Source organism: Diplotaxodon limnothrissa, linkage group LG3 (assembly GCF_057381915.1).
Source record: "Diplotaxodon limnothrissa isolate DT_005_m linkage group LG3, D_limnothrissa_male_GT1.1, whole genome shotgun sequence".
Taxonomy (NCBI): Eukaryota; Metazoa; Chordata; class Actinopteri; order Cichliformes; family Cichlidae; genus Diplotaxodon; species Diplotaxodon limnothrissa.
In genome coordinates this window covers 39,014,560-39,038,294 of record NC_140598.1, presented here as the reverse complement: position 1 = coordinate 39,038,294, position 23,735 = coordinate 39,014,560, and the positions used below count along the sequence as shown (strand labels likewise).

The window sequence follows — 23,735 nt, the reverse complement described above, 5'->3', positions numbered from 1 at the left end:
TTTAAGATTAGGCTTAAAACTTTCCTTTTTGCTAAAGCATATAGTTAGGGCTGGACCAGGTGACCCTGAATCCTCCCTTAGTTATGCTGCAATAGATGTAGGCTGCCGGGGGATTCCCATGATGCATTGAGTTTTTCCTTTCCAGTCACCTTTCTCACTCACTATGTATTAATAGACCTCTCTGCATTGAATCATATCTGTTATTAACCTCTGTCTCTCTTCCACAGCATGTCTTTATCCTGTCTTCCTTCTCTCACCCCAACCGGTTGCAGCAGATGGCCGCCCCTCCCTGAGCCTGGTTCTGCCGGAGGTTTCTTCCTGTTAAAAGGGAGTTTTTCCTTCCCACTGTCGCCAAAGTGCTTGCTCATAGGGGGTCATATGATTGTTGGGTTTTTCTCTGTATCTATGAAGCACCTTGAGGCGACTTTTGTTGTGATTTGGCGCTATATAAATAAAATTGAATTGAATTGAATTGAATTAAACTCTGAATAATAGTTTTCAGAAGATATATAATATGAGATGTATATAATATTCAGATCTTTGGCGGATATATATTTTTTTAGATATCTCTCAAATGGGCAAGATTGGACCCTGAAAAATCCCAACTTCAAATATTTCTCTGTAAAATATTAATGCAACAACCAATTATGTAATCTACCCATGCTTTTTCTTGATTTCTCTTTGGATATTAACTTTATCTTTGAATTCAATTCTGAGATACTGTATATTTAATGGACCAAAGCTAGACATGTGACATATGTCATCTGCATAGTAAATGTTTACTTACTTTAGACTTAGTTCCTCCTGAGCTGAATGGTGCATTGGGCAGCAAGGAATCGCCAACGAGCTCAGTTTACAGCTAAATCTTCCGCCTTGTCCCATGAAAGCTCAACCGCTTTAAGGTCCTCAATGAATGACCGTCTCCACGTCTGTTTTGGTCATCTGTGGCTCCGTGACACCCGGGTAGGGATGGGTATTGATAAGATTTTCATGATTCCGATTCCATTTTCGATTCTGTTTAATGATTCGATTCTTTATCGATTCTCTTATCGATTCTTTTTTTAAAAAAAAAGGAGAACACTAAGGTTCACCCGAAAGACAAAACTCCTAAACACAAACTTAGTAATGTGGTGTATGCTGTACAGTGCAGCGAGGAATGCCCAGACCTCTACATCAGAGAGACCAAACAGCTACTTCACAAGCGCATGGCACAACATAGAAGAGCCACCTCCACGGGACAAGACTCAGCTGTCCATCTGCATCTAAAGGTCAAAGGTCACTCTTTCAAGGATGCCAACGTTCACATTTTGGACAGAGAGGACAGATGGTTTGAAAGAGGAGTGAAAGAAGCCATCTATGTCCACTGTGAGCGACCATCTTTGAACAGAGGCGGTGGTTTACGACACCAACTCTCTGCCATCTATAATCCAGTTTTGAGATCCCTTCCCAGATGCCTTAACGCCCACGCACATCCTGGGCCATCTGACCTCAGGAAATCACATGATAGGGTGGGGCCAGGTTTCACAATGAGCTCACCTGAATCCCTGGCTGATTAGGACCCACACCCGCTTTCACACCTTGGCTCATGTGATTAGGTAGAGGATCATCAGGGGGTCCTTTGTCCCTCTTTGGGGGGAAACTCCCACTAGGTTTAAATCTGGGAGTCTCCACTATTGACCCTTAGAACTGAAGAAGCTTCTTGGATGAAAGGTGAAACGTCTTCAAGCAACTCAAAGAAGTCCAGACGCTTTTCTTTCCAAGCTCCTTAGACTATGATGACCTGGATGACTGAGAACCTTCACAGACATATATTTACGTTGGCCCCTTGAGACTAAACACGTACAAATTCCAAAACACGTAAAAACCCCAAAGCACGTACAAACACCAAAGCACGTACAAACACCAAAGCACGTACAAACACCAAAGCACGTACAAACTCCAAAACACGTAAAAACTCCAAAACACGTAAAAACTCCAAAACACGTACAAAACACACAGAAGTGCTCCGGCAGTGTTGAGCTTTTTTTACCTAGTATCTTCACAAGCCAGGAAGTACCAACAACCGGATTTGGTGTGTGGTAGCAGGGCTCTAGAGTGCGACCAATTTGGTCGCAAATACTTGTTACTACCACACACCAATTCCAGTCTTTGGTACTTCCTGACTTGTGTAGCCACTAGGAAACAAGACCTCAACAATGCCCCTAGCATCCTGGAACACTTCTGTTGTTTTTTTACGTGTTTTGGAGATCGTACATTTTTTTGAGTTGGTACGTGCTTTAACTCTAGGGGCCACCGTAAATGTACTTTTATTTATTCACTCCACATAAAATGTAATAAATAAATATTATAATAGAAAAACCAAGTATTTACATTTCAACTCTTAACTATTTAAATTTTCAGCTTTTTCCTTTTAAATCAATTTAAAGTGAAACAACAAAACACTGCAAACCACAACACAATTAAATATAAATTAAATTATGCAAAACAAAAAGAAGATGCACATTCTCTGTCATATAGGCCTGCATGAATAAACTTTCTGAATCCTTTATCGTCCGCAACTGAAAAAAGTTGTGGATGATTACTATATTTTTCTAATGTGACATTGTTGTCCCTGGCTCTCTTTCTCTCTCTCTCCCTCCCGCTCTGTTCCTGTGCTACTGTGAGTGTAACTACCGCCCCTCCCCCTCTGCCCAGAGCTATCACAAGGCTCGTGTGTGGAGTAAAGTGGAACAAAAGTGCGAGAGAGAGGGTGAGAGAAAGAAATAACAAAACAAAAACCACGGCTCCCAATAAGGAGCCGGATGGCAATGTTCACTTCAAAGAGTTGGATCTAAGAGCCGCTTCGTTCGCGACCGACACATCACTAGTAAGGCCCAGATGGACGATAGATGATAACAAGTAAGTAGTGATGGGATTTCCGGCTCTTTTTGGAGAACTGGCTCTTTCGGCTTGGCTCACTAAAAAGATGCGGCTCTTTCGGCTCCCAACCGGCTCTTCAGGTTGTTTTCTTGCTTTAATTAATTTATTATTAACAATAATATAAAATTATGAACAAAAGGAATTACTAATGTAAAAAAAGGGGTTTATTTATATATGTTTATATATAATTTTGGAGTTGGTTCGCGCTTTGTCTCTAGGGGCCACCGTAAATGTACTTTTATTTATTCACTCCACAGAAAACATAATAAATAATATAATATAATAGAAAAACCAACTATTTACATTTCAACTTTAAACTATTTAAATTTTCAGCTTTCTCCTTTTAAACAAATTTAAAGTGAAACAACACAAAACACTGCAAACCACAACACAATAAAATATAAATTAAAATATGAAAACAAAATAAGCTTGTGTCGTTCACTTCAAAGATCCGGCTCTAAGAGCAGTTTCGTTTGTAACCGACACATTTCTACAAGTAAGACTGGTTTCTGAGTTCTACAGCTGGGGTGGACAAGGCTAAGCATCAGGCTTTCAAATAAATTAAAAGTCTGTCTTGGTCTTTCGTTGATTAATAGGCTGGTGTGAAAAACTTGCTGCCACATACAGAGGAACAGCAGGTTGAATTTAAGGTTGTAATGTTTTGTTGTATTATTCTAATTTTTCATGATTCCTCCACAGAGTGGACAAGGAGAGCTTAGAGGTTCCCAGTGGGCAGTCTGCCCAGCAGCATCAAGCACACCTGGACTCCATATTTATGGTCTGTACATGTACAACAACTACTTTTACATCTATTCTGTTCACAGTCATCTCCATGCCTGGTTCTGGTTCAGAAGACATGCTTTGGCAGCTGGGCAGGCCAAAAATAATAAATGGAATAAAATAACATTTTATTTAAAAATCAAGTAAACCTCACAAGCAATTAAATAACAAAATCACAGAATGGCTTGTGAGGTTTAAAGGAGAACATACACAATACTACATAGTATTAAGTAGTATTGTAGTGAACACTGCATAAAATGAATCAGAAAAGTTTAAAAAGATGTGTTTTAAGGCTACTTTAAAGGTAGTGAGAGAATTAATGTTGTGAATGGTGTTGAAGAAAGTTCTCGTGGCCATTCAGCTGAAAGCACTGGAGGGTAATGTGAGCAGATGGGAAAATAACAGTAGCAGAGGAGGAGGATCTGAGAGTAGAGGACAGAGTGGTGATGTGCAGAAGATCAGATATGGATGTGTGACTTTATGGGGAGACTTTGGAGAAAGAAGCTGAATCTACAATCAATGTGATATTTCACAGAAAGCCAGTGAAGTGGTTGAAGGGCAGTAGTAATGGGCTCTATTAATGGCACAAGCAGCTGAATTTTGGCTAAAGTCTATGGAGACATTTTTATGGTAATCTAGAAAGGATAAAATATAATAATCCATATGGAATATAACCAGAGCTTGTACAAGAATAGCAGTAGTCTTAGGTGAATGATAAGCAGTGTTGGGTAAGTTACTTTAAATTAGTAATTTAGTTACATTACTAGTTACTTCTATTAAAAGTAACTCAGTTACTTCAAGTTACTCGTTACTTTCAGAGTAACTAGTTACTAGGGAAAGTAACTTTGGTTTAACTCAGAATTCTCGTGTTAATGTGTTGCTTCCGTAACTGGATACCCAGCAAGATTGACAGTTTTCTAGCTTGCTTACTTGCCACAAGTGCACTGTGCCACCTACCAATAGAAAGGAAAAAATGTGCACATTTCCACGAGAGAAATCCCACGCCTGATTCTATCCTAGCCATTCTATCCTCGCTTTTTACATCCAACACAAAAACTGCAGTCATGGTGCTTTTGATTGTACTCAGAACTCGGAAATTCTGCCTTCTGAATAGGAAGATGTAGGCAACACCAGACTGCAGATGAGCTGCATACAGGGCTGGACTGGGACTAAAAAATCATCCCAGGCATTTTGACTAGAGACCGGCCCACCATTATAGGAAAAATCATAAAGCCTTTGAATGAAAATAAACACTGTTGTGACAGTGATGTACACTGTTCTGATGGTATATATGTATCAATCTATCAATTGTTTGTTGTAAGACGCAGATAATTATTTTTTTAAAAGTGAGACATTTTAAATGAGAATAAGAAAGTATTTCCTTGTGCCCCCCTTTCCCCCTGTTAATGCCCTACATGCCCCCCTGGCAACACTTTGCTAGACCCGCCCCTGCACAGTTACCAGCTGTCAGCTACTTAGAAAAGGATCCTGGTGTTATTTGTCTCTCAGAAACAGTTCATAACTTCCCTTCAACTCATTCATGTCACCTAAAAGGTAAACCTGTTTCTCCATCAGCTCTGATGATTCAGGAAGGACAGCTCCTGGTTTCATCTTCATGTTTCCCTCTCACCACATAACCAAACCGACATCAAGACCAGCAGGTTTACAGCTGTGGCTCCAGCCAACATCAGCTGATACTAGAAATTAATATTAAATAAATTCTAACAACAGCTGTTCAAGCTTAAACGTGCTGCTGTTGTTTAGCGCGTCATCCGCTGCTTTCCTCTTTCTGGCGCAAAGTGGGCGATAAACAAACAAGAGAGAAAAGCCAATCAGCTGATCATTGATCAGTTTCATGATTGAAGTAGAAACAGGAGAGGGAGGGTAAGAGGATGAGAGAAGAAGAGGCAGCTGTGCAGCAAAGACACAGAGTAACTCCAGCTTTGTGTCTTTTTCATTGTAGCTGAAGTCCGGGACAAACTGTGTTTCTTTTCACCTAAATACGAAACGCATAATATTTTCTCGGAATACGAGACGATTCCGTTTTTTACTGGACGGTTGGCAACTCTAATAATTAACCTTATGAACAAAATAAAGTTCAACATCAGTAACATAGCACCCACCCAGCTGTATAGAAACTCTGTCATGCTAGCTAGCACGCAGTACAAAAAAGTCAGCACAACAAAAATAAACTCCAACTAAACTTGGTTCATACCTGACCCAGATGGACTGCAGATTATAACTTCTTACCTGAAGTTCAGTTCAACTGACACTCTCGGACCAGCGGCCGCTTCGCGTCTCTCCTCTTGCCTCCCTTTTCCTTCATCCACCTGCTGGTTTCCACCACTTGCTAATGTTATTGAATCTGTGAGAGCTGCGCGATAGCCACCACACGAAGTAACGAATAACGAGCCTATCTAAATCCCAGTAACGAGTAACGCGTTCCTGGTTTTGGCATAATAACTAGTTACCGTGCTCGTTACCACAATAATAACGTATTTACTGTAACACGTTACTCAATAACGCGTTAGTCCCAACACTGATGTTAAGTAATATTATGTAGAAATATGATGCCCAAGTAATAATACTGATAAGTATGTCAAACTTTAGGGCGCTATCAAGAGAAACACCTAGGCTCTTCAGCTCTGAATAACAATGTATGGTCATACAATGTACTATATGGACTACCTACAGCCAGCTGTTGATTGATCATAAAAATTATAGTACTGAAAAGAGCCATACAAGTATTACACTGCGCAGTGCGGTAACACTGAGGTGGCTGAAAGACACGATTATAGTAGAGAAAAGAGCTCTGCTGTTTGCTACCACAAATCTGATAAATTTTCCATAATATCCAGATTTCGCTGCAGATAGAGCATCCTTACAGTTGTGTGTTTGTGTGTGATGTGTTCTTATGAACAATATGAGTGATAACTTTGTGACAACATTTAGATTTAAGAGCAATAGAAAGAATTAGATGTGGAAATGTGGATTGTTACCTTTTCCCACTTCATTTAGAGAGCCAAGGTTTGACTTTCATTGAGGGATCGTGTATAACGAGCTAATTAAACTGATTCCCAAAAACCGTTCCAGATACTGGGGGAAAAAATCATCGCTTTTGTGAAGACCGAGCTGAAGAAGATCCAGACAGATCTGAGTCCAGATGACCTACAATGTTTTAAGAGTCATTGTGAGGATGATAATGTATTACAAAGTGTGGATGAAGAACCGAGTAAGAGCAGCAGAGAAGCATTTGTGACGATTACAGTGGACTTCCTGAAGAGAATGAAGCAGAATAAGTTCACTGAGTGTTTGCTGAGAAGTGAGAATTATTCTCTAAATTTTTATGGTGATAAAACAGTCAACAATGTCTCAAGAAATGGCCAAGAATACATGCAAAAGATGTGCACTTGATGAATCCTTGATTTGTGTGTGTGTATCACTCAGGAACTTGCACTAGGAACTTGCAGTGGCATCAGCATGAATTTAAATCTACACTGAAGAAGAAGTTCCAGTGTGTGTTTGAGGGGATCGCTAAAGCAGGAAACCCAACCCTTCTGAATCAGATCTACACAGAGCTCTACATCACAGAGGGAGGGACTGCAGAGGTCAATGATGAACATGAGGTCAGACAGATTGAAACAGCATCGAGGAAACCAGACAGACCAGAAACAACAATCAGACAAGAAGACATCTTTAAAGCCTCACCTGGAAGATATGAACCAATCAGAACAGTGCTGACAAAGGGAGTGGCTGGCATTGGGAAAACAGTCTTAACACAGAAATACACCCTGGACTGGGCTGAAGACAAAGCCAACCAGGACATCCAGTTCATATTTCCATTCACTTTCAGAGAGCTGAATGTGCTGAAAGAGGAGAAGTTCAGCTTGGTGGGACTTGTTCATCACTTCTTTACTGAAACCAAAGAAGCAGGAATCTGCAGCTTTGAAGACTTCCAGGTTGTGTTCATCTTTGATGGTCTGGATGAGTGTCGACTTCCTCTGGACTTCCACAAAACTACAAACCTAACTGACCCTAGAAAGTCCACCTCAGTGGATGTGCTGCTGATAAACCTCATCAGGGGGAAACTGCTTCCCTCTGCTCGCCTCTGGATAACCACACGACCTGCAGCAGCCAATCAGATCCCTTCTAACTGTGTTGACATGGTGACAGAGGTCAGAGGGTTCACTGACCCACAGAAGGAGGAGTACTTCAGGAAGAGATTCAGAGATAAGGAGCAGGCCAGCAGGATCATCTCCCACATCAAGACATCACAAAGCCTCCACATCATGTGCCACATCCCAGTCTTCTGCTGGATCACTGCTACAGTTCTGGAGGATGTGCTGAAAACCAGAGAGGGAGGACAGCTGCCCAAGACCCTGACTGAGATGTACATCCACTTCCTGGTGGTTCAGGCCAAAGTGAAGAAAGTCAAGTATGATGAAGGAGCTGAGACAGATCCACACTGGAGTCCAGAGAGCAGGAAGATGATTGAGTCTCTGGGAAAACTGGCTTTTGATCAGCTGCAGAAAGGAAACCTGATCTTCTATGAATCAGACCTGACAGAGTGTGGCATCGATATCACAGCAGCCTCAGTGTACTCAGGAGTGTTCACACAGATCTTTAAAGAGGAGAGAGGACTGTACCAGGATAAGGTGTTCTGCTTCATCCATCTGAGTGTTCAGGAGTTTCTGGCTGCTCTTCATGTCCATCTGACCATCATCAACGCTGGACTCAATTTACTGGAAGAACCAACAACCTCTCTGAAAGCTGAAACAATAGAATCTGCAAAGCAAAATACTTATCAAAGTGCTGTGAACAAAGCCTTACAGAGTCCAAATGGACACCTGGACTTGTTCCTACGCTTCCTCCTGGGTCTTTCACTTCAGACCAATCAGACTCTCCTACAAGGCCTGCTGACACAGATGGGAAGTAGCTCACAGACCAATCAGGGAACAGTCCAGTATATCAAGAAGAAGCTCAGTGAGAATCTGTCTGCAGAAAAAAGCATCAATCTGTTACACTGTCTCAATGAACTGAATGATCATTCTCTAGTGGAGGAGATCCAACAGTCCCTGAGATCAGGAAGTTTCTCCACAGATAAACTGTCTCCTGCTCAGTGGTCAGCTCTGGTCTTCATATTACTGTCATCAGAAAAAGATCTGGAAGTGTTTGACCTGAAGAAATACTCTGCTTCAGAGGAGGCTCTTCTGATGCTGTTGCCAGTGGTCAAAGCCTCAAACACAGCTGTGTGAGTAAATATGTCCTCATCCTTTTACTGTAAAAATCTGAATTAATGAAAATGTATGCCATTTGACCATTAAATTAAATCCTTATCAGTCCTCAGAGTGAGATATATGATACTTGGAATAGGTTTTTAGCAGCAGAAATCACCTCGCCAGTACTACCAGTCCATATCTTATACCTAGGCTCCGCAGCTGCTAATGAACTGATTCATATTTGTTATGTTATGGTTTCCTAAGAAAAGAAAAATCTCACTCAGGTGCTTCTCTGATAACAATTTCCTTCTCAGCCTACACATGACAGATTACCTTGAGCACCTTGAGGCAACTGTTGTTGTGATTTGCATATATAAATTGTAAAGAAATATATTGATCTGAATTACCTTCAGTTTGTCAGTCATCTGTGGTGAAGTGCTTGCTATAACTTGGAATTGGTCTTTCACATACTTGTGGAGAAATTTTGGCAACAAAGTCTTGGAAATCATCAAGCTTTTTTTGGCAAATGTGAGAAGAGCCATTTTTGTGTTAGGGTTAGGGTTACTTCATATGATTGCTGATATTATTGTTTTTGCTTATTTTACTTGCAGTCTAAATGGCAGTAACCTCTCAGAGAGAAGCTGTGAAGCTCTGTCCTCAGTTCTCAGTTCCCAGTCTTTTAGTCTCAGACAGGTGGACCTGAGTAACAATGACCTGTATGATTCAGGAGTGAAACTTTTGTCTGATGGACTCAAGAATCCATGCTGTGTACTAGAAACTCTAAGGTCAGAATTCAGACTTTGATATTTGATGTGATCATTGGATGTCTTAATTGAATGTCTTGAAATTTCATTATTGAACAGACAGTGAAATTGGTTAAATAAACACATGTAAATGTGTTTGTTCTTTTTCTTTGTCTCATTTTTTTAAAATAACTTTGCACTGTTCAATCTCGAGATTTTCCTGTATATTGTATTGATTGTGCATGGCCATTTCCTTTCATTGCTCAATCATTTATTTTTAAGCAGTCATTTTTGTCCTCTGCGAGATCATTACTTCAGCAGTAATTCAGTTGACAAAATCCTTAAAGTTTTGTTTCTATTTTTAGGTATGGAGGTTTTTTTCAAGAATTGCGTTATTCTTATTATGTATTATTATATAAATTGTATCCTGTCTCTTACCCACTAAAACCTGGGGGAGCACTCCAGCCCTGCTTTCAACCTGAATTGATAATCAGTTTAGAAAATGGATTAAGTAATTCAATTACAGTCATGTTTTAGTTAGGCCTGGTTGACATGTCTTTTTCAGAAGAAGCCCCACTATTTGCTTAAAGTATGTGTGCTAGAGCATAAGGAGCATCTGTGGTGCTATCCTGCATGCATATAAGTAAGTAAGAAAGTGATATCACTATTACTAAAGTGATCAATACAGCAGAAAATAAATCTTCCACCTCATTATCCTCTTCAGCTACCCTGTCTGTAAATCATACATTAAAACAGATTTCACTGCCATCTTGTGAACCTTCCCTTTCACTCTTGTTGCTATCTTGCTATGATTGACTTTCTCAAAGGACCTTGCCACTGTTTTTTTTTGGGGGTAGACCCTATCAATTTGATAACTCTGAATTCACCAACATAGGTCAAAAACACTGGGTTCAGACAAAACCATGTTATCTTTTGATTTGATTTGACTTTTCTCTTGTATATAACCGAGGCAGTGTAGACTGTCAGAAAAGAAAATCACTCAACCACCGGTACAGATATGTGGGTGGTACTTGGTTCAAAATCAAATTTCAAGTAGTAGAAGGCTTCACTATTCACATAAACTCAGTGGATAGAAAAAAAAAACAGTGCTTCAGCTTACATATTATTTTTTGTTTGTCTTCAGTCTGTCAGGCTGTCTAATCACAGAGGAAGGCTGTAGTTCTCTGGTCTCAGCTCTGAGCTCCAACCGCTCCCATCTGAGAGAGCTGGACCTGAGCTACAATCATCCAGGCGACTCAGGAATGAAGCTGCTATCGGCTGGACTGAAGGATCCACACTGGAGACTGGACACTCTCAGGTATGGTGAGAATGTCTGATAGAGGAGGAAGAGCTGGGAAAATTCCCTGTGTCCTTAACACTTAAACTCCCGTTTATTTCATGCAAACATGACATGAACAGTCAAACACAGGAATAGTTTTCTATTGCTTAGAACACCATCTCTACTCTACTTTAAATATTTATGAGATATGAAATAAATATTTACAGTGGGGCAAAAAAGTATTTAGTCAGCCACCGATTGTGCAAGTTCCCCCACTTAAAATGATGACAGAGGTCAGTAATTTGCACCAGAGGTACACTTCAACTGTGAGAGACAGAATGTGAAAAAAAAATCCATGAATTCACATGGTAGGATTTGTAAAGAATTTATTCGTAAATTAGGGTGGAAAATAAGTATTTGGTCACCTCAAACAAGGAAAATCTCTGGCTCTCACAGACCTGTAACGTCTTCTGTAAGAAGCTTTTCTGTCCCCCACTCGTTACCTGTATGAATGGCACCTGTTTGAACTCATCATCTGTATAAGAGACACCTGTCCACAGCCTCAAACAGTCAGACTCCAAACTCCGCCATGGCCAAGACCAAAGAGCTTTCGAAGGACACCAGGAAAAGTATTGTAGACCTGCACCAGACTGGGAAGAGTGAATCTACAATAGGCAAGCAGCTTGGTGTGAAAAAATCAACTGTGGGAGCAATCATCAGAAAATGGAAGACATACAAGACCACTGATAATCTCCCTCGATCTGGGGCTCCACGCAAGATCTCATCCCGTGGGGTCAAAATGATCATGAGAACGGTGAGCAAAGATCCCAGAACCACACGGGGGGACCTGGTGAATGACCTGCAGAGAGCTGGGACCAAAGTAACAAAGGTCACCATCAGTAACACACTACAACGGCAGGGAATCAAATCCCGCAGTGCCAGACGTGTTCCGCTGCTGAAGCCAGTGCATGTCCAGGCCCGTCTGAAGTTTGCCAGAGAGCACATGGATGATACAGCAGAGGATTGGGAGAATGTCATGTGGTCAGATGAAACCAAAGTAGAACTTCTTGGTATAAACTCAACTCGTCGTGTTTGGAGGAAGAAGAATACTGAGTTGCATCCCAAGAACACCATACCTACTGTGAAGCATGGGGGTGGAAACATCATGCTATGGGGCTGTTTTTCTGCCAAGGGGACAGGACGACTGATCCGTGTTAAGGACAGAATGAAGGGGGCCATGTATCGTGAGATTTTGAGCCAAAACCTCCTTCCATCAGTGAGAACTTTGAAGATGAAACGAGGCTGGGTCTTCCAACATGACAATGATCCAAAACACACCACCCAGGCAACAAAGGAGTGGCTCCGTAAGAAGCATTTGAAAGTCCTGGAGTGGCCTAGCCAGTCTCCAGACCTCAACCCCATAGAAAATCTGTGGCGGGAGTTGAAAGTCCGTGTTGCTCGGCGACAGCCCCAAAACATCACTGCTCTCGAGAAGATCTGCATGGAGGAATGGGCCAAAATACCAGCTACTGTGTGTGCAAACCTGGTAAAGACCTATAGTAAACGTTTGACCTCTGTTATTGCCAACAAAGGTTATGTTACCAAGTATTGAGTTGTATTTTTGTTATTGACCAAATACTTATTTTCCACCCTGATTTACGAATAAATTCTTTACAAATCCTACCATGTGGATTCATGGATTTTTTTTTCACATTCTGTCTCTCACAGTTGAAGTGTACCTCTGGTGCAAATTACTGACCTCTGTCATCATTTTAGGTGGGGGAACTTGCACAATCGGTGGCTGACTAAATACTTTTTTGCCCCACTGTATTCTTGACTGACAATAATGATAACTGCAAGGATTTGGTTGATGAACATGGCGCTTGTGTTCAGCTTGGCTGCTGTTGCTGCTGAGTGTGTTTGTCAACTGCTTCAGTATATTGTTTTTTATCTTGTCATCTCATCTGTTGTATATTATGAAGGTTTATTTGCTACTCGGATCTACAGTTCACATATATTGTTGAGTATCAAACTATGTATGGAAAAAACTTTTGACAGCTGGTAGAGCTACCACAAGGCTTTCCCTCCTCCATTTGTCTGCCCTCCTCCCTCTCCCGACTACCTGTACCTGTTCTTCGCTCCAAGCAGAATCCCAGGAGCAAGAACAAATGGTAAGGAGATCGTCTAGAAGGGTTGGTAGGTCTGGTGTCCGGGCTAAAAGGAAATGGACCCGACAGAGAGGATTTCTTCCGCTCCATGGTAGAGAACATCTCCGGTATCTGGTACTGGTTCCCCTCCAGGACGCTGATAATGCCGATCGGTTATCACCTACCCGGGTTTTCGCCATGGGCGAACAGAACGATTACCTCGATCGGCGTCAATTCTGGAAATGCGGAATTTTTTTCACCTTAGCCTGGTATTCTACAAGACCACAGTTCCACAGCTAGGGGTACCGGGAGACTACGTCCTCATTCCAGGTGTCTGCTGTCAATTCCCCATCAGTCAGCTGTTGATGACGTCAGACTGTCACCTCTGCTTCAGATCGCTCTCCTAAACGCTCGCTCTACAGCCAATAAATCATTTGTACTGAATGACTTTTTTTTAGCAGTAATAGTCTGGACTTCATGTTTCTCATGGAATCTTGGCAGCCGGAGAATGAATGTATCCACCTTAATGAGCTCTGCCTGGTCGGCTGTCGCTTCATCGGGACTCCGCGTTTGGACCGTCGTGGTGGTGGTCTGGTCACCGTTCACCAAGATAATTTTTCTTGCAGGGTTATGGACTCTGAGATTTTCCCTTCCTTTGAGTCACAACTTCTTATCAGATATATTTTATTGTGTTTTAATTTACTGCCCTCCAGGCCCTGCTGGTGTTTTTATTCAAGATTTTACAGACTTTTTATCTTCCATTATTAAACTGGAGAAGATCTTAATGATTGGGGATTTCAAACTGCATGTGGATGATCTTAGCTGTAGCATGGCCTGTGACTTTCTATCCATTACAGACTCTTTTAATTTTATTCAGCATGTCTCTGGACCCACCCTGTTAAAGGCCACACCTTGGACCTTGTGTTTTCTCTTGGCTTAGACATAACTAATGTCTGGATTAAGGACATACAAATGAGTGACCATTCCTGTGTTACTTTTAATCTTAGCTTCCCTCTGTACACACCAACCTCTAATCTCATGTTCCATAAGCGGTTCATAAATCAGGACGTTGCTTTGAAGTTTTCTAATTTGTTGGACCCTCATGTGATCAGTGGCTGCACTGATGCTGATGTTGCTACACAGTGTTTTAACAATCACTGCTTGGAGATTTTAAATTCAGTGGCACCTATGAGATCTGTCATTGCTGCCTCAAAAAGAGCTCATCCATGGATAAATGATGACGTAAGGAAGGTCAAAAGACTCTGTAGAAAAGTAGAATGCCTTTGGAAATCAACTAAACTCGAAGTTCACAGGCTCCACCTTAGGGAACCTTGGGTTTCTGTACATGAAACTATAAAAACAGCCAAATCACGATATTTTTCTCAGTTAATCTCATCAAGCAGAGAAATTCCAAGGTACTGTTTGACTCCATAAATTCTATTGTTTATAATGTCCGTATGAGCATTGGTTCTTCAATACCATCTGTTTGTGCCTCTGGGCCACCTCCCCGTCATTTACTGTCAGTGTTTAACCCAATGACTAGACTTGTAGTCAAGACCACCTAAACCGAGACCAAGACCAAGTCGAGACGAGACCACGACCGAGACCAAGTCGAGATGAGACCAAGACCAAGACAAAAAAGTCTTTAAACTGCAGCCAGATGCTGCTTCATTTACGAGTGTCAGGCATATTTATGTGTTTTTGCTTTCGCACAGCCCTCCTCACCGCTGTCTACTGTCTCACTCACTTACTGAGAGGACAGACGCACGCTCCACTTGACTGTCGTGTTCATCACCCTCTCTGTTTATATATATCACATATGCAGGATACCTTAAACTAGTTTTTTAATTAAGCAGCAAGGCAGAACAAAGTCGGGGCTGTATCAAGACACAGGGACTAAAGCCCAATTCAACAAGACCCAGAACTGATCCAGAATTAAAACAGGACTACAACAGTTCAAAATCAGGACTACTTAGGACTTAACCAAAACAGAACCAGAATCAAAACTACATGATAGTTGCACTAAAAATCATCATAGACCTGCACTAAACTCATTTTTTAATTCTACCAAAGTACACTATTTAGATTCAGGAAAGTTTATATAATTATTTACTAGAGCTGGGCGATATGAGATTTTTTCATATCACGATATGTTTTTTTCATTTCAGGCGATAACGATATCTATCACGATATAAGCCAAATAACTATATTTGTAAGATTTAAATGTGCCGTTGCTCACAAGTAAAATGTGAAATAATCAGCAGCTTGTTTTTATTTAAATATTTATTTCCCATAATAAGTTCAACAGGGTAGATGTACTTAAGGAACATGAGACTTTTTCAGATAAATAAAGGCAAATATTGCAAACTACACAAAAGGCAGCCGCTAAAGCGTTTAAGTTTCAAAATAGAACAAACGAAACAGACTAAATTGTCAATTCCACTTGGAAACAAAATATTAATTCTAAAAATAAATCTTAGTTTGTTTTACAGAAGAACAGACAAAACTGACTAACTTTTGTCAATATCAAATAAACTGAGAACTAAAAGGAAATTCTCAATCTCTCCTTGTTGTATAGCTTAGCTTTTCAAACAGTTGTAACAGTTACTTTAGTCTGACAAAAGCCGAATGATGAATTAGCGCTTCCAGTCAGAGACTGAGGCTACGTCCACACGTACACGGGTATTTTTGAAAACGGAGATTTTCCGTTTTCGTTTTAAAAAATAATCCCGTCCACACATAAAGGGAGAAATGAAGTGAAAACGCTGCTATGAACATGCCAAAGCAGCAGGTGGCGCTACATTCCTAACCGTGCAGAAATGTTGGCCAATCAGAAGTCTAGAAGCCTCGGTGGGAAAAAGTAAACAAAGCTGGGGCATAGAAGCAGAACCGAGTCGTATGTGTGGAGGGACAGTAACTGTGTGTATATGTAAGCATTTAAACACTGCAGAGAGTAGAATTAACAGTAACAGTATTGTAGAAATTCATTTCACCGAAACAATAACGTGGCGCACAGTGTGACGCATGCACCAGTTTATTGTATTTCCAGACTTGCTTTCGGCACAATTTACAGTGCACGCTACTCTGTTTTTTGTCAGACTTGAAATAGCCGAAATACCTTCACACTACGGAACTTCTATGGCTCTTCCGTTCGACAATCTCTCCGGCGTTGGAACCATCATCTGTTTTCTCTTCGGTCACGCTCGGTTGACTTTTCTAGTCGGCACACTCATTTCCTCCATTAGCGCTGGCTCCATTACCCGCTGGCTGCTTCCCAAACAAACACACGTGCGGCTTGGCACTTGTGCTGTACCTAACAAGCCACGCGACGTGATGCTGCGGCTGTGATTGGTTCGGCTCTGCGCTACTTAATTTGGATTGGCTGACCTTTTTTTTTTTTTAAGAGGACAAGAGCGGTGAGGTCTATCGCGATAGCTTAATTTCTCTATCGAGTAAAAGTTATATCGCGATACATATCGTTATCGTTCTATCGCCCAGCTCTATTATTTACCCTTGTTGTGCAAACAAGCCTGCATAACTTAATAAATATAGAATTTGAAAAGTAACAAATGGTATCTAAAAAGAAACACTAGGTACTAGATACATGTTCTGAGTTTTGGGAAACAACCATTTGACTAACATGTGTGTCTCACCTGGCTCTTGTTCCATCTCTGTTCTGTCCTCATTCTCCTCTCCATCTCCCTCTCTGTTCCTCTCTCTCTCTCTGTGCTGACAATCAAACCAAACACCAACATCATCAAATATACAGTTGTAACCAGATATTTACATACTCTTCAGCTAAAAACACAAACACTTTTTTAATTGGAACATCAAATCAGACTAAATGTTTATTTTTTTAGTTTGATAAATATAAAAAACACATTTGTTAAATTTAAGAGTAAAATCGTAAAAACAGACGTAAATCATCTGTATTTCTTAATTGAAATGGCACCAGATTGTATTCAAAATTGAGCCACACTTATGGAGGTCCAAAGTTCTTTTCCTGGTGTTTTGGTTGATATCTCTTGATTTTCCCATGTCAAAGAAACAGGCTCTGTGTTTTGGGGGTGCCTTATATGCATCCACAGGTGTGCCACCAATTTACTCACATGGACTCTACCAACCAATCAGAACCTTCTTAAGCTCAGAATGGAATGGTCTGGAGTTTTCTCATTAATTAACAATAAACTTAGTATACATGTACTCCTAAATTTGATGAAAGTGATACAAAATAGACAGCTCTCTCTCGCTTTATTCTGACATTTAACTAATTGAAAAGATATTTCAATATTTATTTATCTAAAACAAAACAAGTTTACTCTAAATTCATATTTAACAGTGAAAAAATGTTTTTATGTTTTCTCCCTAAAGTGTATGTAAACATCCGGTTTCAACTGTGAATATACTGCTGTGTATTGAAATTCCTCTTGTTTTGCATAGAAATATACTGAACAACATACAAAGCATCATATATAAAATAACATCTACCTGAGATTTTTCTTTGAAAGAAGTTCCTTATGTCCATTGTTGTGTTCATTAGTACATAACTGAAGCCGATTTAGAGTGCTTTGTTTAGCCGTGGAGGGTAACAACTGAAAATATGAAATAAACACACATGTAAGCTAAGACTCTCTAAAAAACAGCATTGTTGTTGTTTGGCTTTTCATTTCGCCATTTGTTGATTCACTCGAAGAGCAAGTAACGTAATATGGGTCAAGTGATCAGTTTGATATCAATCTTTTGTGATACACCATCATATTTACATTATTTGTACAGTACGAATGATTTGCTTTGGTTCCTGGTCAAACTTAAGCTCTCCTCTGTCTGCAGCAAACTTGCAGGCAGCAGCTTCTCTCCCCTCGCTCACATGCATAAGTGCTGTGCTCAATCGCCCAGTGCCTGAGCTCGGATCATACCAAAATTAGGGGGAATTTACAACGGTGCGCTATGTGCTTGGAATATTGTGTGTAGTTTTTGTTTTATACAGTTGTCAGTCAGGCATCTAACTATGAAACAAATCACACTCCAAAAGACCCTGGGCTTCTGAAAAAAATGACCCGGTCTTAAGCCATTCCCCCGCTCCGCCGATGGTTGACTCCAAATCCCTCCCGAACACTATGTCGATCTGACAGAGCAAGACCGAGACCAAGACCGAGACCAAAGTCTGTCAAGACCAAGACAAAAGTCCGTCGAGACCAAGACAAAACCAAGACCACGTAAAAGTGGTTAAAATGACATTCTACCTGCTGGGCTGTTTAAAAATGCTCTCTCTGCCATTGGCCCATCTATTGTAGAGATATGCAATGCGTCTCTTTTAACAGGCGTCGTCTCTAGGTTCTGTAAGCATGCTGTTGTTGAGCCCATATTAAAAAAGAGCAGTTTGGATCCAACTCAGCTTAAGAATTATAGGCCTATCTCTAAGCTTCCATTATTGTCGAAAATTCTGGAAAAAGTAGTTACAGATCAATTTACCACTTTTTTAGAAAAACATGAAATTTATGACAAAAGGTCACTCAAGAGAAACCACATTACTTAAAGTCTCTAGTGATATTATGATGTCATCTGACTCTGGAGCATTCACAGTCATGGTTTTGTTGGACTTGGCATCTGCCTTTGACACCATTGACCATACCATCCTGATTAACAGGCTCCGGGACGTAGTCTGGCTTTGAAGTGGTTTCAGTCGTACCTCTCCAACAGATCTTTTAGTGTTTTTGCAAATCAGTTTATGTCACATTCTAAGGATCTGATATGTGGGATACCGCAGGGTTCAGTTCTGGGTCCTATCCTTTTTCTCCTCTACATGTTACCTCAAGGACTTACAATTAGGCAGTTCCCTGAGGTGTCTTATCACTTCTATGCTGATGATATTCAGCTCTATTGCTCTTTTAAGCCGATGGAAGTCAATAAACTGTCCTCTTTAATTAAATCTTTAGCTTCCATTGAACAGTGGGTTGGTGACAACTACTTACAGTTGAACTCTGAGAAGTCAGAAACATTAATTATTGCCCCCGACAGCCAGATATCTCTAATCAAACAGCATCTTGGTTCTCTTGGCTCATCTGTTCACCTGAGCCTCAGGTACCTTGGTGTGATATTTGATTCTGCCATGTCCCTAGAACAACACACTCACCAGTTAATTAGGAATTGCCTTTTTCAGCTAAGAAACATCTCCAAACCACAAACTTTGGTGTCTAAATCTGAGTTAGAAATGGTTATTCATGCTTTTGTTTGATCCTGCATAGATTATTGTAACAGTCTTTTTCTTTGTTTGAGCAAAAGGAATCTTGACCGTCTCCAGTTAGCCCAGAATGCTGCTGCAAGGCTTTTAACTAAGACACAAAAAAGAGAGCACATTACACCAGCGTTACATTCATTACACAGGCTTCAGGTACATTTTAGAATTCATTTTAAAATCTTGGTACTGACTTTTAAAGCTTTGAATTGTGATGCCCTTGCCTACATTTCTGATCTTTTAGAGCCCCACGCTCCCTCTCACAGCATGAGATCATCTAATCAAAGGCTGTTGGTAGTCCCACTAACATGTTATAAGACCAGAGGTGATAAATCTTTTAGAGCGGTGGCCCCCAGGCCCCCTGAGACAGGACTCTCTTCCAGACACTCTAAACCAAGGCACAATGTACATTTCAATTCCTTTAATTTTAAATATGTTTATATTGTCTATCCTGTAAAATAGTCAGATGTCTATTCATATTAATGTACAGAATTCACCTGCTTGCTGCTACTACTGCACATTCACCCAGTGTATATACTATATATATATATATATATATATATATAATGTTCTTCCTCTACACCCCCCCCCCCCCCCCAAAATTTTTGCACATGTCGAGGAGCGTGTCAGGCTACATTTCACTCTGTGTTATACTTGTATAACTATGCATGTGACAAATAAAGAACCTTGAACCTTGAACCCCAGGTTGTGGAATGCTCTCCCTCCATCATTACGTTACCTTGATTGTATTTATTCTTTTAAAAAGCAGCTTTAGTCTCATTTATTTAGATTGGCTTTTAATTAGATTTGTGCTGTTTGTTTGATTTTTGATGTATTTTATGCATTTCTGTTTTATATTGCTGTGAAGCACTTTGGCGTTTTTATCCTGTGAAAAGTGCTATACAAAAAAATTTAATTGAATAACTTGCGATTTTAAGATCAATATAATGAACGTTATCTAGCCAGTGATTTGTATATTCAGCTTTTTAGATCCAATTAAAATCCAACCACCCAAAAAAATCCCCTAGAGTTCTTGAAACAGAGTAATGTAAACAGCATGAGAACACAGAACTGCAAGATAAACCCAGGGTATAGAGCAATAAACACAATGAGCACAAAGATACAAAGACACACACACACGCCGGGGTTGCCGCCACCCATTTGTATGGAAAGGACTTACCAGCTCCTTCTCTTTTCGTTATATAACTTTGCTAAATTTGACAATAAACCTGTTTAATTTCAACTTTAAGTTACAATTATTTCCCAATTTTTGCTCAAATCTTTCTCTTTTAAAAAAAGTTACTTCATCAAGTCCACAATAAATGAGATGAGCCAAGCTCATGCTTAATCAGCATCCACACTAATAAGTTAGAAGAATAAAGTTTAAAAAGAAACAGGAACTCAATAGATTGGATGCCTACGGCATTCACCCAATGAGTCACATTTCATTAAATTTAGTGTCAGTGGTACTGACAGATCCAGGATCAGTCCAAATCATCAGCAGTTTGATCCACGTATGGATTGAAATGTATTTGTGAAAATGTTGGACTGTTCCTTTATCAGTGTGTAACAGTCCGTGTATGAGAGCCATGTAACGTCCTTGTTTGCATGCTGAAAGAGACTGTGCTGGTCTGATCCCCCTCTTCCTTTCAGGGTGGAGCCTGCTGGAGTCCGATGGTTGAGACCAGGTTTGAGGAAGTGTAAGTGTGTTTTTAATGTGATTCATTAAACAAAGCAGCACACATTCAACCATCATCAAAGTGTCAATCAATGAACACATGATGGATCAATAACTGCAGCTGGATTGTGTTTGTTCTCTCCATCAGATTCCTGTCAACTCTCAATCGACACAAACACAGTACACACAGATCTTAAACTGTCTGACAACAACAGGAAGGTGACACATGTGAAGGAGGTTCAGTCATATCCTGATCATCCAGACAGATTTGATGTTTGGCCTCAGCTGCTGTGTAGAAATGGTCTGACTGGTCGCTGTTACTGGGAGATCGAGTGGAAAGGAAGGGTTGATATAACAGTGAGTTACAGAGAAATCAGAAGGAAAGGAGACAGTTATGACTGTGTGTTTGGATACAATCATGTGTCCTGGAGTCTGAACTGCTCTGGTGATGGTCCACAATTTGTCAGGCAGAATAACATGAAAGGATCCATCTCCTCCTCCTCCTCCTCCTCTGTCTCTAACAGAGCAGCAGTGTATGTGGACTGTCCTGCTGGCACTCTGTCCTTCTACAGAGTCTCCTCTGACACTCTGATCCACCTCCACACCCTCAACACCACTTTCACTCAAACTCTTTATCCTGGATTTGCAGTCTGTTATCCTGATTCCTCAGTGTCCCTGTGCTGAGTTGGTGTAAAGAGTGTCCTCCTGTTAGAGAAACACTCTGACTGTTGAACAGATAGTTCAGTCTGTACATGTCTGTCTCTTTCACTCAGAAACACGTTTTCAGATTCATGGATTCAATCAGTTGATGTTTGAAACTCTTCTAAATGATTCCTTGTAAACTTCTTCCTCTTCAGTTCTTTAAAGTCACTCTGATATCTGGCACTGTTTGTTTTGTGTACAAACCACCTGCTGACCTGCAGTACATCTTTATTGTTATTGTTTCATTTATGATTAAAATTTACAAGTCATTACTTCTGTATTAGTTCTGAGCATATCTGAAGATTAGGTAGATATCTCAATAGTTCTTGTAAGCAAGTGAGAAACTTCATTTTCTAATTGTCGAGATAAATATCTGACCCTCACTTAGAATTCAAAAGAGCTCACAGGTTCCTGAAGACCTTTAGTAAAACCGTTATTCCTGCCTGTAGTCAATCATTTGGTGATCTTTTCTCGGTATTAAAGTTCAATAAACTGTTGTAAGTTTCTGAGTACTGTATTTGAGTCCCTTCATTTTCATTAGGGCAATTTTAATCTGATAACCCTCAACGATTTGTATTTAAAAAGAACTGTGAGATGAAGATAGAAGATAGAAAAGACCTTGAGAGTTGAGGCCCTGTAGAATATAACAAAACATGAAACTACAGCTGGGGGTGTATAGGTATGCACAGAACAGAGTAAACAGAGTAAAAGCAGACGTAAGTCATGCGCATGCAATGTTTTAGTAAGATGTTAGTTTGATGAATGTTTTTTCTCACTACTGATCACGTGCCCAACATCCACTCTGCACGTGCTTACACACACATATATCAGCACTGCACACACATATAGCACTGTGGCTCTGAGTTGCTTTGGTTAACATATGAGAGAATTCCTGGGGTTTTATAGCATGTTGTGAAACTCATGAGGCCCCCCTTTAGATCTGCTTTTTACATTGCATGATCTCTGATGCGCATGGTTTAAATAAAGTAGCATCACAAGTGTTTTGGAGTCAAGTGTTTTTTTTTTTCAGCTGAGTATTAAAAGGATCGGAGAGATTGAATGAGTATAATCTCGACAGTTGGAGGTTAATCAGTGACGAAGCGTTGCAGCCCCTAACAACCCGAAAGAATGGATGACATTTTATTTTTGTATACTGGACATTTTAAGTATGTGTTCCATGCCCACTTTCTATCTAAAATGTTTTTACCATATTATCTATGGTCATCCAGATAAATATGCTTTGAAAGATAATCCTCTAAACATCCATTCAAATCTAATGCATTCATGTGTAATATTCTTTATTTTGAGTTTCCATATTTCTGGCGCCATGCAGCCCTATGCACGGGGTGATCCGCATTAACTTGCTAACGGAGATTTGCCGTGTTAATGCGTCATTAAAAAATATTTTTAACGAGATGAGCGCTGACAGCACTAGTTAAAACATATGCCAATATTACCTTATTATTATGAGATCATTACAATTTAAAATCTTTATAAAAATATGAAAATTCAAACTCACAGGTTAGGCTGCTGCCCCCGCGACCCGGCCCCGGATAAAGCGGATGAAGATGGATGGATCAAACTCACAAACATTACCTTGTTATTGTTATGAGGATATCATATTGTTAATTGGTTTTGTCTCATGCGGATGTCTTTATTTCCAAATTATTCCCAACTCGTTTTTGGGCTCATGTTATCCAGTTACATACTTTTCAGTCTAATTACTCAAATCTAACCATTGTTGCTACCTTAAAATTACTTGAATATTAACTAGTTAATACTTTTTAATTGATGAGTAATAACCTAGAAATTACCGCAATATTATGTTCTTGTCTCTGCCTATATTACTAAGCTGTAATATAAAATGCTACCAGGAATTTACATTTCCCATTGATCATTAGAAAAAAAATAAAGACATTGTGTGATATTGAAAACTGTCTTGACAGAAAAAAAAAAGTTTTCTGGAGAGCTGATTGGTCAGTAGGCAGAGATTTCCAACGTTGTCTGTAACCACAAACATAATCTACTCCACA

The 23,735-nt window shown here is 40.1% G+C and overlaps 1 protein-coding gene across 1 annotated transcript in view; it reads left to right on the top strand.

Moving 5' to 3' along the window:
• The window catches only part of LOC146635809 (protein NLRC3-like), a 31,648-nt gene extending 9,964 nt beyond the window's left edge, over positions 1-21,684 (top strand). Inside the window, exons 3-9 of the mRNA XM_085348222.1 lie at positions 3,619-3,697; positions 6,793-7,021; positions 7,147-8,950; positions 9,530-9,703; positions 10,806-10,979; positions 20,976-21,022; positions 21,149-21,684. Of these exons, the coding sequence (XP_085204348.1) occupies positions 3,619-3,697; positions 6,793-7,021; positions 7,147-8,950; positions 9,530-9,703; positions 10,806-10,979; positions 20,976-21,022; positions 21,149-21,684 (3,043 nt within the window). The remainder of the gene's footprint in view (positions 1-3,618; positions 3,698-6,792; positions 7,022-7,146; positions 8,951-9,529; positions 9,704-10,805; positions 10,980-20,975; positions 21,023-21,148) is intronic.
• The last annotated feature ends 2,051 nt before the right edge of the window (positions 21,685-23,735 follow it).